This window comes from Malaya genurostris, chromosome 2, assembly GCF_030247185.1.
Source record: "Malaya genurostris strain Urasoe2022 chromosome 2, Malgen_1.1, whole genome shotgun sequence".
Taxonomy (NCBI): Eukaryota; Metazoa; Arthropoda; class Insecta; order Diptera; family Culicidae; genus Malaya; species Malaya genurostris.
In genome coordinates, this window is record NC_080571.1 from 190,232,898 (window position 1) to 190,251,460 (window position 18,563).

Consider the following 18,563-nt stretch of genomic DNA (forward strand, 5'->3'; position numbering starts at 1 on the left):
CAATTCACACATTTTACTGCGATGTCATCTAGTAGGCAATCGTTGGTACTGTGGGACTCGGCACATTTCCCGCACCGACTTTTCATGTGGCAATTCCTCACTCCATGGCCGTAGTTCAAACAGTTCGTGCACTGTGTGACATCCCGATGTACCGGTTTATACTTTTGCCATTCGATGATTATATGAAACATCGATTTCATCGTTTTCAGTTGACTCATGGTGATAAAGCCCTTCTCCAGATCGATTTAATTTTTGAGTTTGTGGCTTCTCAAAATATTATCCTGAATTTCTGATCGAATATTTTATGAAATAGTGAAAGAAAAATGTTGCTGCCGTTAATACAAGTCGAGATATTCACGATAAAGCTCTGTCCATTCTTCCATATGGCTAATTTTGAAAAGGCGCCCCATAGTAAAGTAAGTCGTACTCACGACAAAAGTTACTTGAAAAAAACTTTTCCTTGTCCAAACTGATCTATTTTTTTATGGTAATTTTCTCGAAAACTAAACCAACGAACGCCTTAATTATCTTAAAATCCTATGAAACTCAGTTTGTGAGAAGATATTGTCTAATATAGAAACTATTATATTTTTATTAGCCATGAATTCCGTTGAAAAGAGTTTATGTCATCAAACAAATATTGCATCATTACCGTTCTATTTTCTTGTTTAGTTCTGAGGAAAGATTGGGAAAAGAAATAACCACAACATTATGTATTAAATTTAACACAAATATTTATTTATTTTTGTATATAACATTTGTCTTAAAGTTATCTTCATTTATGGTAGTTTCTATTGTTTCTATACAAGGAAAATATTTTTGGTTTGTCTTCTGACGAATGGCAAAAAAAGCCAGTCTTGCTCGCGACTATGGAAATACTATAACAACTCCCTGGGGTTACATAATTGAGCAATTGTACAAACTGATAAAAATATTTCGAAATTGAATTATTGCTACATATCACCTGAACAGTACAACAAAATGTCCGAAGAATTCGAAGAACTGTATAATAACGCCAAAACAATATCTGGTAATCAGAAATTCCACAGTTTTGTGCTTACTACCTTGATCAAAAAGTTCCCGGAATCACCACCGTGTGGCGCTCTCATTCAACTGATTAGATTTGTTTATGTTGTCACAATTGTCATTGATATTTTAAAATGGCGACGTAAAAAACAACGCGTTTTGTCGGTTACATCACTTATACTAAAATATCTCCGGAATCAGAAGTCACAGCCATTTGATATTCGAAGTTGATTAATGGCCCAATAGTACCTTTCAAACTACCCTTAGTTTGTAAAAATCGGTTCAGCCATACGCGGTAAAAAAAAACTCATTGAAAGGCGCACGCACACAGACATTTTTCGATCTAGTCGAGCTGATTAGATTGGTACATAACACTATGGGTCTCCGAGGCTTCGTTCGGTAGTCGGGTTTCCAGCCATTCTAATACCTTTCTATAGAGAAAGGCAAAAATAATATCATACAGAATTTTGATTTCAATTATTTGATTTCGGATTAGCATATTTAAAAGAAAGAAAAAAAAATTAAAATGTGGTGCGCGATTTATTTCTGGCATTCAGAAGGTCCAATTTGTGGAATTCTCTACGATATTAAACACTGTTAGAAGTATTTCTATCGAACGCGAAGCAGTGAAATTCTAGTTTTATCCGCACTCGTTTGGTGCGAATTTCGCGCTGCTAAAAGTGCGGAAAGCTAATCAAATTTTTCTAAAATCTGCATTCAACTGATGGTATTTTTCTCTGATTTTCGATGAAGAAATCTTCATAGTTCTCTAGATAACATTTGGAGCCATTAGAAGGGTTGGTTTTGCATACTGTTCCCCATCGTTGTCCACTTTTCTATGTATTTTGCTCCAATGCAAACGACCAGCAGCAAGATGACGAAATCGATTTATTTTATAGGGAAACTGGCTCTGCAAACGTCTGCATAGATTCGATATTAAACTCAATTCTTGATACTGAAACTGGAACTGAGCTCTGTACCAGAATGATGCACTTCTGTTGTTTCCTGCTCAACTAACTATATGCTGCAACTGCAAACATATATCAAGTGTTTACCTTCCATACCTACCGATGTATGAGAAAGGCGTCATGAGTTTTCTTCTTTGATACTCGTTGATACCAAACATTTCAGAAAACATTATTTTGAATTATTTGTGATTATGTCATACAACTTAAAATGTTTTCATAAGTTGATGATATTTCCGATGGCATGTAGCAAAAATTATGTGGATACGTTAGGTACAACAAGAGATATTCACGAACAAAAATTTATCACTCTCTTAGAGGAAAAATTTGGAAAAGGTGTCCCATAATAAAGTAAGTCGTATTCACGACAAAATGACATCAGTAAAAATATAATAAAGTTCTAGTTTTTTTTTTGTAGATTTACATATTACAAAAACTTCGTATAGTTCGTATATTCTTTGGGAATTGATTTTTTAAATTCAGAAACTGGACCTAAGTTCAAGAGGCAAACAAACAGGCTCAAAATTTAGTTGTAATTTAGTCCTAGAAGTGAATTCTGAATTTGTATTCCGAAACTGAATTTTGCTGCGAAATCCATTTCCAGAATTCAGTTCCAACATGCAGGCTCTGAATTCTGGAACTAAACTATAAAATAGAATTTTGAAATTAAATTCTAAACCTGAAATTGGGTTCAGAATTCAGGTGGACCAGATTCGATTAGGAAATCAGTTTTAGAATTCATTTACAGAAATCAATCCAAATTCCAGCTCCCGAATCCAGATTTTGTATTCAGCAGCTGAATGCGAATAGCGTCCTAACGAGATCACGATTTGAGCGTTTGAGGTTTTATACTACGCCAAAGATCTGCTCTTAGTACTGGCGACTGTTCCTCTCGACGTCCGAAGACCAAACGAGAGCACGACCGAATTCCCAATGAGAGCACGACCTGAGCGTTTGAGGTTTTGTACCACGAAAAGGTATGCTTCCACAGTTGGCGATTGTTCCTACTGACCGAAGTCAAAATGAGAGCCTGACGTGACCGTTTGACGCTTTATACCAGGTTTGATGTTACTGAAGTTGGTGGAAGAACCTCATCACCTCATTGAGTATTTTGCTTGAATTCCAAGCCATTCAATTCAATAATGTGATTGTTGTTTGGTTTAAGAAAAGAAGCCCTTGGCTTATGAGGACAGATAATTAATTGCGTTTTTGCTGCATTTGGTTTTTTGCTAGCGTAACTGTCATTAGAAGAAGATGATGACGTAGCCGATCTACCTGTTAATAAATTGTTTTCGTTAGAAGACGAATTGGAAGGCGTACCTGTTTTTTGTTTCACATTTGAAGAACCTTAGGCGTGGCATTTGTATCGTTTTTTGATTTTAAGGTATGTTCTGTAAATTTAAGGTCGTTCATTTGACTTTTTTTTTTTTTTTTTATTCAATAATATAATATAATATTAAGGCACACTGCTTAAGCTCTAAGATGCCAAGGGTATTTACTAATCTTAATTATCGTCTAACTTAAAACTAGAGTAGTATCATTATGTAATATAGTATCTGGCGATCGGTAGTGGCCGGTGAATTGAATTTAGGATGAGATGATTCCAGATGGCGATGGTAATTTTCTATGTTGGCCGCATTCTTCGGTCCGTGAGGGTCCGCGGGAAACACCCCCAGGCTACGAAGGCCCGGCGGGTGGCCCGCATGCTGGTCATTGACTGGAGCGGTCTCCCGGTGATGGTGATGTTACGGAAGAGAATGAAAAAAAGAAGTAAATATTGTGGGAAACGGGGTAAAAAAGGGGTGTGGGAACAAAATGTTTGAAAACGACAGAGATCTAATTAGTTGCCATCGAGATGGTGAAAAAACAGGGAAAGGGGAACGAAAAAGTTAGTGACAAAAAAAAAGATCTTGTTAATTCCAATGAAGATGGTGGACAGGGACGGGGATCGAGAGAATCGGGCGGATGTTAGTGTCGAACCTGTAGGTGGAGATTATATTTTCTGAGCGAGGAATAACACATTACACTTGTATATCAATGTGTTTAAGGTACTGGTATATGAGAAGCATATATGAACTATCCCGACTCGCCAACACATCCCGAACCGGCACCTCAGGCGGTCTACCTCGGGCCCTGAGGGATTCCAGTAGCTTCGACCTGGCGTCACGATACTCTACGCACGACCACACGACATGCTCGATGTCCTGATAACCGTCGCCACAGGTGCAGAGCCCGTTCTCCACGATCCCGATACGCCGGAGATGTGCGTTGAATGTATAGTGATTTGACATGAGCCGTGACATAACGCGAATGAAATCACGACTCATGTTCATCCCCTTGAACCAAGGTTTCGTCGATACCTTAGGGATAATGGAGTGTAGCCATCGTCCCAGTTCGTCATTCGTCCATGAAGTTTGCCAACTTTCGAGAGTTTTCTGACGAGAAATACTGAAAAATTCATTGAAGCAGATTGGTCTTTCATAAATATCACCTTCCAATGCGCCCACTTTAGCCAATAAGTCTGCCTTTTCATTGCCCGGAATGGAACAATGCGAAGGGACCCAGACTAACGATATTAAATAAGACCGTTCAGATAAAGTTCTCAAATGTTCCCGTATTTTCCCCAGGAAATATGGGGGATACTTTCCTGGCTTCATTGCCCGGAGAGCTTCTATTGAACTTAGACTGTCCGTGACAATGAAGTAATGGTCTTTGGGCATGGTTTCAATGATCTCGAGGGTGTACTGAATAGCAGCTAATTCTGCGACGTAAACTGAAGCCGGATCACTGAGTTTGTAAGAAGCGGTGATGTTTTGATTGAAGATGCCGAAGCCTGTGGACTCGTTGATGTTTGATCCGTCAGTGTAAAACACCTTTTCACAGTTGACTGTTCTAAATTTATTATAAAAAATATTTGGGGCCACTTGAGGGCGCACGTGATCCGGAATTCCACGAATTTCTTCTCTCATGGATGTGTCGAAAAACACAGTAGAATCAGAAGTATCCAAGAAATGAGCACGGTTGGAAACAAACGAAGAAGGATTAATATTCTGAGCCATGTAATCAAAACACAAGGACATAAAACGGGTTTGAGAGTTAAGCTCAACTAACCTTTCGAAGTTTTCAATCACCAGAGGATTCAAAATGTCGCATCGAATGAGCAAACGATATGAGAGATCCCAGAACCGGTTTTTCAGTGGAAGAACGCCCGCCAGCACTTCGAGGCTCATCGTATGAGTCGATTGCATGCAACCCAAGGCAATACGCAAACAACGATACTGAATTCTTTCCAGCTTGATGAAATGAGTGTTCGCCACTGATCGGAAGCAGAGGCATCCATATTCCATAACGGACAATATCGTTGTTTGGTACAACCTGATCAGGTCTCCTGGGTGAGCACCCCACCAAGTTCCGGTTATTGTACGAAGAAAGTTGATTCTCTGCTGGCATTTTTGTTTCAGATACCTAATGTGACATCCCCAGGTGCCTTTGGAGTCGAACCAGACCCCGAGATATTTAAATGTGAAGGCCTGAGCTATGGTTTCACCCCCTAGTTGAAGCTGTAATTGTGCTGGTTCTCGCTTCCTCGAAAATACAACCAGCTCAGTTTTCTCCGTAGAGAACTCGATACCCATTTGAAGAGCCCATGATGATAAGTTGTCGAGAGTATCTTGTAATGGTCCTTGGAGATCGGCAGCTTTGGGTCCTATAATAGACACAACGCTGTCGTCGGCAAGTTGTCTTAGCGTGCAAGATGTGTTGATACATTCATCGATATTACTTACGTAAAAATTGTATAAAAGGGGGCTTAAGCATGAGCCCTGAGGAAGACCCATGTAGCTGAATCGTATTGTCGACAAATCACCATGCGCAAAGTACATGTGTTTCTCAGACAATAGATTATGTAAAAAGTTGTTCAAAACTGGCGAAAGACCATGCTGATGCAACTTCTCAGATAGGATATTTATAGAAACTGAGTCAAAAGCCCCCTTAATGTCTAGGAAAACTGATGCCATTTGTTCTTTACGAGCAAATGCCATTTGAATTTCTGTTGAGAGCAACGCAAGACAATCGTTCGTTCCTTTGCCCCTGCGGAAACAAAATTGTGTATCTGAAAGTAAACCATTAGTTTCGACCCAATTGTCTAGACGAAACAGAATCATTTTTTCGAACAATTTCCGGATACAGGAAAGCATAGCAATCGGCCGATACGAATTGTGATCGGAGGCTGGTTTCCCTGGTTTTTGAATGGCGAGTTCATTTGACTTGTTGCTGTCTAAACGAACGAACGTTTAAATTTTTTTTCCTGACAGGACATTTCGAATAATTGGATTTATGATTTCTATCACAATTAGAACATGAAAAATTATCAGTGTTTCATTCATTGGACAGACGTCTTTCGAATGCGATTTACCACAATTCAAACATCGTATGTCCATATGATATGTTTTTGGTACCACGGCCGTAGCCTGGGCAACGACGACATTGCGTTAAGTTTGCAATACCATTATGCCATTTATAATGTTCCAATCAAAATGAAACGTACTTTTTCTGAAGTTTCCAACCTGGTGGTGTAATGATGCCTTTCTCATATCAATCATACTATCATACCTATATAAAACTGTGGTATTCTTCAAAATTATTTTTCTTCGATTCTTAAAAGATTAATCGAAATAGATTTGTTTGACCGTCTTTTCAGTGGTGGTATAAAATTTTTAACACACTTTACCCTATATTTCCGGATCCGGAAGTCGGATCCGCATGAAATTCAGGAATAACGCATCGGACCACAGGACCTTTCATTTGAACCTAAGTTTGTGAAAATCGGTCGCGCCATCTATGAGAAAAGTTAAAACACATATTTTCTTTTTTTTGCACATTTTACCCCATAACTCTCGAACCGGAAGTCGGATCCAAATAATATTCAGGAATTTTGTATGGGACCACAAGACCTTTCATTTGAATCTAAGTTTGTGAAAATCGGTTCAGCCATCTCCGAGAAAAGTTAGTGCAAAAAAACGTTACATACACACATACGTACACACACACGCACACACACAGACATTTTGCGTACTCGACGAACTGAGTCGAATGGTATATGACACTCGGCCCTCCGGGCCTCGGTTCAAAAGTCGGTTTTCACAGTGATTGCATAACCTTTCTATATGAGAAAGGCAAAAAGGCGAAAAAAAAATTTTTTTCTTCGATTCTTAAAAGAATAACCGAAATCGGTTTGTTTGACCGTCTACTGATAAAAACCATCAAATTGGAAAAGATTTGAGGTCGATTTAAAATTTTTTTAAGGTTTTTCTCCATTTTCAGTGATGGTGTACAATTTTTAACACACTTTACCCTATATTTCCGGATCCGGAAGTCGGATCCGCATGAAATTCAGGAATAACGCATCGGACCACAGGACCTTTCATTTGAACCTAAGTTTGTGAAAATCGGTCGCGCCATCTCCGAGAAAAGTTAGTGCAAAAAAACGTTACATAAACACATACGCACGCACACACACAGACATTTTGCGTACTCGACGAACTGAGACGAATGGTATATGACACTCGGCCCTCCGGGCCTCGGTTCAAATGTCGGTTTTCATAGTGATTGCATAACCTTTCTATATGAGAAAGGCAATAATAATAATAAATACAAAGCATCATTCGAACAATTTTGTAGCTGCAAAACCTCCCCTAAGTCACAAAAAACAAAAAGGAAAACAAATTTGAAAATAATTGGTGAAGTAGTTTTTAAATGACGATGGATACGGACTTTTAAAATGTTCTTTTGAGAGATACGCATTTAAAGTTTATTATCTAAAAAATCGAAAGAAACAGTTTATTTCCTAGGAAGCATGTAGGGACTAACACTTTCGAAAAGTCACATTTTTATGTGTTTTGTTATAACAAAGCAATTCAAGAATATTTTGTCAAATTTTCAAGCCAATCGAAACAGATCTCTTGCGAAAAGATAAGATAAAAGATAAAAGATAAAAAGCCCATAACTTTCAGAGTTTTGTTCCGATAAGCTTGAACATTTGACAGATTATTCTTGAAATGTTTTAATATGAAAATATAAAGAAAACATACATGATTTTTCTAAAGCTTTCGACCCTACCCGGTCATCAAAGAAGACGTGATTAGCAGTTTTCTGCATAAACTTTTCGCCAAACTTGTCACATGAAGACACATTTTCCTGCACAGTTTACTTTGAATCGAAAATAATGCAGAACCACTTCTCATAAACATTTTCAATATTACAGTTGCTGACCATCAGGTGCTGAGAATAGAAACTAAGCAAGCTCCAAAGCCAAGTCAACCTGAAGTTGTTCTTAGTGATGGTAAGTACTAAAATTTATTTTTGTTTTGTTATATATTTTCATTACTGAAAGACTGAATGTTCATGTTCATACTGTTTCTAACTAACATTTCTACTAATACTGTTTCTAACTAACATTTTTTGTTTTCGTTATCTTTATTAATTATCCGGAAATTATTTTGTCTGTCAATGATAATGATAATAATAATAATAATCAAATCAAATGATAATAATAATCAAATAATGATCGAAGGCGAGTTGAACCTTATCCATAATTAATTAGATTTAACTTAGTGTATCGGGCTAATGATAAGAGATAGATATGAAATTTGCTTTAAGGATAAATTTTGTTTGAGTATACACCAACACAGGAATAATCGTGTAAAGTAAATCACAAGATCAAGAATATATGTTAATTCATAACAGAGTAATTCATGCTGAATTTGTTCAATAGTGAAGTTTTCAATCGGATAGCGAATGCAGATTCATGGATTAGATTAATCTCGAAATAACGTAGTATATTATTTTAACTAGTTTCTCGTCGAATTGAAATGTGTAATCTGAACAACCTGAAGATTAGTCAAATTTCAGCCCGTATATAGACTTCAATGCAATCCAAAAAGTATTTTAAACCTTGACCTAAATCTTTATGTTTTCTTTTCTTGTATATAAGAAGACTATGCAATCACTGTGAAAAAGGATTCCGAACCGAGGTCCGAATATCATGTTATTATTCGACTTAGTTCGCCGAGGAAATCAAAACTCTAGTTTCAAAAGTATCGACATAAATAGGATCTAATTTTTAAAAACTGTTTTTTCCACCTAGTAATTAGATAACGCCCTACTCTTTCCATATAAATAGTTTCATTATTACTTTTGTAAGAATACATCCTCGGTCATTAGTTTTGTGAGGTTTTCAAATAACCTAATAGTAGCTTTCAAACGAGTCTAAGTCTTTCAAAATCGTTTCTTTAATCTCCGAAAACTTGTGCATTCAAAAACACTGGGATTGTTACGTCACATATAAGATTTCATCTATCGAACCGGAAATGTTCGCCATAACCTTTCCAGATTTGATTAACATTGTGAGATTTAGTTTATCGAAATTCGTTGATTTATCTTCGAGAACACGTAATTTGTGTGGTTAGTCGGTTACGTCACTTTATACCTTTAGAACCGGAAGTGACACCCATTCGATTTTCGAACATCATTCAAAATTCAGTTTGTTTTTCAAACGAGCCTAGACTTATGAAAATAGGCTCTGCCATCTCTGAGAAAACTGAGCGATAGAAAAAGAACGCGTTTTGCCGGTTACGTCACTACTTATATCATTGTTTATTTTTTATCCGTCCGTTCTCGAGGCTGATTGGGAAAATTATGGGTATGCTGTTATATTACATCATAGCCTGCTGTGATCAATTTGGGATCATAGTTCTAATCAGGAATCAGAACAAATTGGCTCAAATGGCGTGTTTATTGTGCATAAAAGAAGTAGTTAAGTTAAAACGAATTGATGAACTACTCACGGTGAACTCTTTCAATATCTCGGTGAATAGTAGTGTGGTCCTTTTTTCGCACTTGGTGCAGTCTCTATTGTAGCAATTTTTTGAAGTGTGATTGGGTTTCAGGCAATTGAAGCATAACTTGTCCATATCCATTTGTTTCTTCCAGGATCGTACGTTTTTGGGAATTGCATCCAGCATTTGACATCTTGTTGCAACAAACTATCTAACTGATCATATAACGGTGGCGCGGTTACTGGAGTTGTAGTCTCCCACTCCCTTCTTGTTAATTGATCCAGTTTGTTGGGCATGAGATGAATTAAAACGGCATTCCAAGTTCAACTGGTTGTTTTAATATTTGTAATTTTCGCAAACCTTCAGCTGATTCAGACTCCAATGATTGGAGACGAAATAGCTCACGTATATACTTTTGGATAAGTAATTTAGAATTGTTACACCGATGTTCAAGTATGTTCAAGTAGTTGGAAATGAGTCGACAATGCCTAAGGCAATCCCACTCAATGATAGTTTTAGATATTCAAATTTTTGAACAGTTTGTTGAAACGAGCGATTATGAATGAGTGTGTTGAACTTGTCATGCCATTCTAACCAGTCTTCTCCATTTCCCGAGAACACAGGTAGATCAACTGAGGGTAAATTCACCAGTTCATGGCCGAATCATTCACTCATTGTTTTTTTCTTGCTGTTAATCCTTTTGTTGAACTCTTCTAATGGTATATTTCATGTCCCCCTTTCTCTATTGGCATATTCCGATATCGACAATTGATCCAGAAAGCTCTGAGCAGTATCGAGATTTTTAAAGGCATTTCGTAGCATTCATCGCCTTGTTTTCATCGATTTCTTTGATTCCTCACTCTTTTTCACCTGATAAAATGAAGATTTCTCTGTTTAAAGTTTGCAATTGCTGTTTTAGAGGTTGTCATAGTAACGTTCATACCAAGTATCGGTAACCATAACAACCTATTTTTCGTTACGTTTTTCGATTTCATTTCATTTGCTTTTCCGACCCCAAAGACCTTTTCTAATGCAGGATAAGACAACCCATGCTTTTTCTTCCTGTCTTGAATTACTTGTATTGCTTTCCAATTTTCTATGCGCCAACCCATGTGTTGGCAATCTTATGTCGTTTTTCATTGAGAACACTCGTGGAGTGTTTTGCTCGATTCGTGCACTTTTCGTGCAGTCGAGCAATCAAAACAGGTGCACTGTGTTTCATTAATTTGCACCACACGAAAAAATGCACTTTCGGGGCAATTCTCGAGCTACTATTTTGCACCCGTTTTCTTTTCAGAGCAGCAAACGTGCAAACCAAACTTTACAAAACCGTTTCATTGATCAACTGTGAGGGCAAAACTCTGGCACCGAGCGAGTGGAATCAATGAAAAACGACATTAGTGCCTCCTAATGTCTATCGAGTTTACTAACCCACGTGTTAGCTATCTATTGCATAAGAGTCGCGCCATGCCAGACTCTTATTTTTTTAAATGAAATAACTTTTTATGAGCACGTACCCCAATGGAATTGACTCCTTAAGGTGAAATGTAGCGGAATGCGAAAATCGCGTTTTCGATCAATTATTCAAAAACTAGACCGATTTTCGAAAAACCAAAAACACTTAAGTTTTCGAAATCAAATTTATCATAACTAAGTATTCTTAGAATTTTGAAATTTTGCTTTGCCGAGCCGTAATTGGTTTTTGAAATGTATAAACGGTTACTGTTCCGTTCCACGGGGATGATTTTAGAACTGAAAAGTAGTGTTTGTAGCAGAATTTCACAAAGAATCTGAAAATGCAACTCAAAATTGTAAAATTTTAGCGAAAACAACCGAAAATTGAAAAAGTTTTCATAAACTTTTCTGCATTTTTTTTTATTGCTTGCGCGCTGCTGTTTCGTATTGAGGTGGTGTGAGAAATGCACGGTGGGCACGGTGGCATTATATCGTGAGCAAAAAATAGATATAAAATAATGACGCAAATTTATGCAGCATTGGGTTTTGTGTTGAAATAAAAACGACTTGAATACAATAAAATGAGTATTGTAAGAAATCGTTTATTTTCTAAGTAGCTGTCATTTATACAAACAATGTGATAAACATTGAGGGCCAGCTTCGAGACAGTCAGAATGGAAAACTTATTGGAATTCATTGGTTTTTCAATTATTATGAATACAATGAATCAACGCTTGATTTTGCTTTCAAAATCGATTGAATAATAAGGAACTACGAAATAACTTTATATTCAATTTCGTGCCCCAAATATGTGCTTGAGAAAAGATTCACTAAATAATTTTAACTGCATGGTATGATGATCTATTAGTTATAATTGGAATGTATTCCAATAATGTAATCTAAGAAATTATTAAACTATTGATGATTTCTGGCACCGGAGGCCAGATGCTGTTTGGTCTTCGGTTCGTTATCGTTGAAACAGACATTTCTAGACTCATCATGCTATACAATTCCGAAAGTCGCTTCCGAAAAAAAGTTAATGGTGAATACTTTTACGTAAATTCTATCTCATCGGCGGGAAGGGCCTGGTGAACGACTGGCAAAGATATCGAAAATACTTGAATGTTCTCTTGTCTTCAACCGTTCTTTTGAAGGAGAATCGATGCTTGCTACTAAAATCAGGCATATACATGGTTAGCAAGTTAGTCGTGTTTATTTATTTATAGTCAATACATTTATAGTCAATACATATACATTTAACCTCATGTTAATCATTCATAATTACTCATGATATATAGCTCTAGTGTAAGAGTAATCACTAACAATGATGATTGAATCAGCATATATTCAAAGTGTGAAGAATTCTAAAATTCATTACGTCCCGTCTTTTTTACAAGCCAATATAACGAGAGGTAAACCCACTGCGCTCAATCATTGAAAAAAGTTCTTGTTTCTATGTGGCCGTTTTTCTTGGTACGCTTTGTGCGACGGTTCGTTCAACTGAAGCGGATAAAATTTTGCGCGCATTTTATGACGCTACATTTCACCTTAACACTTTGCTCTGCAAAACTCACCTTGATCAGATCCGGTTCGAAGGACCACTTATGTTTATTGTTTCATCCGTCCGTTCTCAAGGCTGATTGGAAAAATTATGAGTGTGCTGTTTTATTACATCATAGCCTGCTGTGATCAATTTGGAATTATAGTTCTAAAAAAAGTGTACTAAATATTTTGAGCCAAATGAATAATCAACAATCATGAGTCGAATGGTATGTAACACTATGGGTCTCCGAGGCTCCGTTCAAAAGGCGGTTTTTATAGCAATTCTGTTACCGTTCTAAAGAGAGAGGCAACATACATACACGGCCATGGATCGGTCTACATGAAAACATTTTTTTAACAATATATTTAATATGGCACATTGCCTTAGCTATACGTGAAAACGTTTGCTAGATACAGCAGCGAACACCGCAGGACTAGACTGATTGGTAAGGTACAATTGGTTACGGAGTTACAGTGTTTTGATGAAAGTACATGCACAAAAGGCACTCGCCCTGTTTAAAAAGTCTACACGATCTCTTCACCCGTGCAAAATTAGTGGTTTGCCATATTGGAGCCGTGTACCAAGTTTCATATAAAATCGAAGCCAATCGATCCGAATTTTGCAATTTTTCTGCTGTTAATTTCTGAAATTGGTCATTATCGGTCGGGCGGTTTAAAATTTCAAATACACTTCACCCTGTAATTCCGGAACCGGTAGACGGATTCGGTTTAAATTCAATAAACCGTAAAACCTTTTTGTCGTGAATACAACTTACTTTACTATGGGGCGCAATTTAAAAATTTACCCTGTACAAAAATAGGTAGAAACTATCAATACATCCTCAAAGAACTATACGAAGTTTTCCTACTATGTAAATCTGCAAAAAGAACTATAACATTGTTGTATTTTTATGGATATTTGAACGACCCTATTGTCGTGAACAAGGACGGAAAAAATCAATCATTACCCTGAATACACACGATCATCTTTCACTATGCATCATCGTTCCATTGCGTACTCAATAATACATAACAGAGTCACTCAAACTCGTTCGGTATCATACTGCGTGCGATGGCGGAGAATGAGAGAATTGAAAATCGCAAAATTTTGAAACACGAACCCAATTGCCAATGCATGAGTTAAAGAGTGCCAGCGAACATCATCGGAAGCGATTATGTTCGTTCGTAAAAATGAGCCAACTGTTCGTGTGCAATCGAAAATCCGAACGATTGACAAGTGTGACTGGATATATTCAGCAGGAGTTAGATCGAAACGATCTGTTGTAGGGTAGGGTGAAAAAAAAACTGGCTATGGCAAGATTGCATGATGAGTTCGGTCGGCTGAATATAAGTTTTTGCTTGAAGGGCAATGTGCATTATGATGATCGTTACATTGCCAGTTATGTTAACATGTTACAAGTTCGATGTGCTATTCTAGTCAGAGTTAATTAGGTCTTTTAAGACAAATAAGATGAGATTGTTAGTTAACGAATGAGGAAATCAATTAGTTCCAACTCTAACAAATTTGTCCGTCGATCATCGACTTCACTTCGGAATGATTTTCAAGTAAAGTAGAGCTTCATCATTGTAATTGAACAGTTCGAATGATTCCAGCAATCTGTTGAAACGGCCAGTGCGCTTTTGCATTAGGTTTCAGATAATCCGCGTTATTGCAAGGCATGCTGATTCGGTTTACCTAGTGGTGTGATGGTGCATTTCATATAACTTTGTTTTGGAAATCTGGACATAATCATAACTGTATCTTCATGTAAAACCTCTCAATAGGCATAATATTCCAAAGCAGTTGTTCCCTTTGTTGCTTGCTCAATCTTCTCAAGCAACAGTTTATGCATTTCTGTTAATCATATCAATCAATGCATATTCTGACTCATTTCAGGAAGATCAAACAAGTGACACTGGGAAAACCTTCCTTCGAAAAATCTTCATACCACCAGTGTTTGCATTATAATGTTAACGAAATTTTTTTGATTTTCTGAGATTGATATTGGGTGCTGATCAGTGCTGCACAATTATCACCTAGTCCACCTCCGCTAAGTATGGGGAAAATTTCTTTCCTTTCAATATCACTACAGTAATATTACTTAAATACACACATGATTATGAATGATCATTCTCACTATTATCAGTCATGCAGCGATTTGCACTAGCAGATGATGATATTCAGATGTCGGAAGTCCAGTACGCAATAGCAATATGCGCAATAGGATACAGCGAAAAAACAATACATTCTGAATATTGATTATAGAGACAAAGGACTTTGTTTTAATTCTAGGGTTGATTAAATCTCATGGTCTAAGTAACTTTGTTACCCTTATTAAACGCTATTTAGCATGAATTTTGTGTATAGAAGTAACAAGAGTGCAAATATGTGTGCGCAGCACTTGAACCAGCCCTCTACTGAGAAGCCTGTTGGCTACGATAACACTTGCTACAACACTCTTCCACCGGGCTGGTTTGAGCGCTTGTTTGTGTTCGCTCTAGCCAAGTTCTCCGCTCCTGTTACTTCGGTGTATGAAATGCAAGCAATAGTGACATATTTTTTTAAACCTGCACAAAAAATGTACCTGCAATTTACTCTGCATGAAACATGCTTCGTGATTGAAGTTATATTATTGTCATTATAATTGTTTTTAATCACATAGTGGCATATTAAGATCAGATTTAAATTGATTTTCAATACATCACCCACCATATTGAATGTCAGCATTTTCAGTGAGAATCTCTGCATGACTGATAATAGTGAGAATGTTTTTGAATGATTATGATTTTATTATCACGTTCGAGTTTATGGATCATCACTTCTTGTCAAGTACTGATACTTTTTTGAGTTTCATTGAATTCTTGAATGATTACGACATTCTATTCAGTTTAGTTTTCGAAGTTTTCGATAAAAAAACACTGAAATAAATTAGTTTGAATAGGAAAAAGTTTGGTTGGAAAACTTTATTTCCTTAGTCATATTATAAAAAAATTATTGCCCCATTACCCAATCACCAGACTGGTGATACACGATCACCTTCTGTGATTTCTAAATTTCTGGTGATCACCGCTTGATCACCGTACGTGATTCCTCCTCTGATACCCCAGAGGACACTTAAACAACACCATAATTGACATATTAGACGAAAATTGGGAACTACTCTACGTTCATCGAATTTTAATTTATTGGGTGCTGATGGGACTAACATACACCAAGCGATTATATTAATAATTTTAGACTATTAAAAAATCACGATTCATGGTTTTAGATACAAGGAATAATATTGTTAACAGAATGTTTCCGCTGATTTGTAAACAACAACAGTTGAAATGTTTATTATTTTGGATAGCGCATGCGTTATTATAAAGAATTATTTCTATTTTTTTCGATATGTGTTATATTTATATTACCCCCCACTCAATATCTGTTAGTAGCTAGTTAGTTAGATGCTTGCGGAAATCGGTTCAACCATTTCTGAAAAACTCCGAGGATCCGTTTGAAAGTCGGATTTTGCAGCAATTCTTTTACCTCTCTATAGGGAAAAGCAAAATATCCAGTTTGGTCCAGTAGTTTTATTGTTATCGTGTGTTCCCTAACGGTTTCGAGAAAACGCGCAAAGGGAATATCTCCGAAAAAATTGTAAGACTGATTTTCCAATTTTGCATTCATGATTTCTTATAATTATTTATCGATTGAAGCAAACATTGTTCATTCATTTCTTTTGCTCTCTTGTAATATGCTGTTACAAAAGTTGTAACAAAATTGGCACCCGCCCACATGTTATCGTATTCGTAATGGAAACTACAATACCTTGAACAATATAATGAATTTTGGCTACTTGTATGACTTGTATAAACATTTGTGTCGAACTTTTAAGTGAATACAGCACTTTTCCAGCCCCAAAAAAACTACACGAAGCTATAATATAAGGGTAGATAGTACTACTAAAAATCAAAAACTCTTATGGACTCGTTGAGAGCTGTATTCCAAAACATTCAATTTTGATGAGGAGAGCCGTTTGTCATATGTTATCGATTCTGGATCGAAAAGTAAAGATATATGTGAAAATCTTATGTACATAGAAAATAGGTTTTCAGTTGAAAATGTTAGTTCCTTTCGGCAACTGTCAAGCCTCTACTGAAATATAGCAAATCGAGATACTACAATTACCTGAAAATACGGTATCATAAATTTTCTAGGTGAGCGGGCCACTAGAAACAACATCGTGAAAACTGCAAATAATGTCGCTTTGATTTGGAAAGGGGTTCCCAAACTATTTTGGGGCATGGAACCTTTAACTAAAATTAACTTAGGCCTCAGACTCCCATCAACAAATTCCTTTGACAATTCGATTTCTTGCTTTTTTAATATTGATGTAAAATACTTCAAATTTTTGGAGCTGGTCAAACTAACACAACTTTTTTAGCTTAAATATTTCAAATAACATATTATATCAAACAATAGCGGTCGATTTCTAGACCTAGTCGATCCCCATAGTAATATTTGCCGCTTGCCATTGGAAATATGTTCATCATTTTATGATAACATTTTCAGTTGTATGACATAATCACAAATAATTTAAAATTATAGTTTTCTCAAATGTTTGGTATCAATGAGTATCAAAGAAGAAAGCTCATGTTGCCTTTCTCGTACCTGGGAAGGTTAACACTTGGTATATTTCGTTCATTTTAGCCTACACATTTGACTGGGCAGGGAGTAATGCAAGTACATCATTCCGGTTGGTTAAGGTTCAGAGCTCAGTTCCAGTATCAAGAATTAAGTTTAGTATTGAATCAATTGCAGGACGTTTGCAGAGCCAGTTTCCCTTCAAAGAAGATCGATTGCGTCATCCTACTGCTGGTCGTTTGCATTGGAGCAAAATACAACGAAAAGTGGACAACGATGGGGAACATTATGCAAAATCAGCCCATCTAATTCCTACAAATGTTATCTAAAGAACTATAAAGATTGTTTCCTTGCAAGTCAGTTTAGTGCAAATCTAGAATAATTAGATTAGCTTTGTGCACCTTTCACAATGCAAAATCCGCATCTAACGAGTGCGAATAAAGCCAAATAATTTCATTTCTGGATGGATTTGAAGTACACAATTAAATGACGTAAAAACAAACGAGAGTAAAAAAATAGCAACGTTCAGAATTTAGATGTCGATTATTTCATTTCGGATTTGAATATTTCAGTGACAGAAACTATCAAAATGCTGTATGGGATTACTTTCTGGCATCCAGAAGGAACAACTTGTGGAATTCTCTACCTTCAGTTTTCTGGAAGTCCAAATAAACCTTGGACGGATTAAAAATTGAACGATTTACTGAACTGAACGTGTGTGGTGACTATTCAGTTTTACGTTTTGTCTTCATGTCAGTTTCATAAGTTTTTTCATAGAAGTACAGTATTCTGATCAAAAGAAAACTGACGGACTGAACGATTAATTGATGAACTGATTAGTTAACCGGATGAAACTGAGCTTAAGGCCATCGTCCAAGTACCATGCGCGCGGATGGTTCTAAGAAAATTTCAATTTGAAAAGTTTGCCAAAACCAAAAACATACAGACCTTTGAAAAACTTTTATCTATCTGCAGGCTGAAAATGGCTGGAAAATTTGGAGGATTTTCCGAGTCTTATAAAAAATAGCTCTGAAAATGAGTGTTTTCGTGATCTTTCATAATTATTTGGAAAAAAATGCGATGACATGACAATTTTTTTAAAAATAAACCTTA

The 18,563-nt window shown here is 36.6% G+C and overlaps 1 protein-coding gene across 2 annotated transcripts in view; it reads left to right on the forward strand.

The window, feature by feature from the left end:
- Positions 1-18,563, forward strand: part of LOC131432829 (protein hu-li tai shao) — a 169,430-nt gene that overhangs the window by 90,121 nt on the left and 60,746 nt on the right. For both annotated transcript variants that reach the window (XM_058599367.1, XM_058599368.1), the window contains one exon: positions 8,254-8,331. In XM_058599367.1, the coding sequence (XP_058455350.1) occupies positions 8,254-8,331 (78 nt within the window). The remainder of the gene's footprint in view (positions 1-8,253; positions 8,332-18,563) is intronic.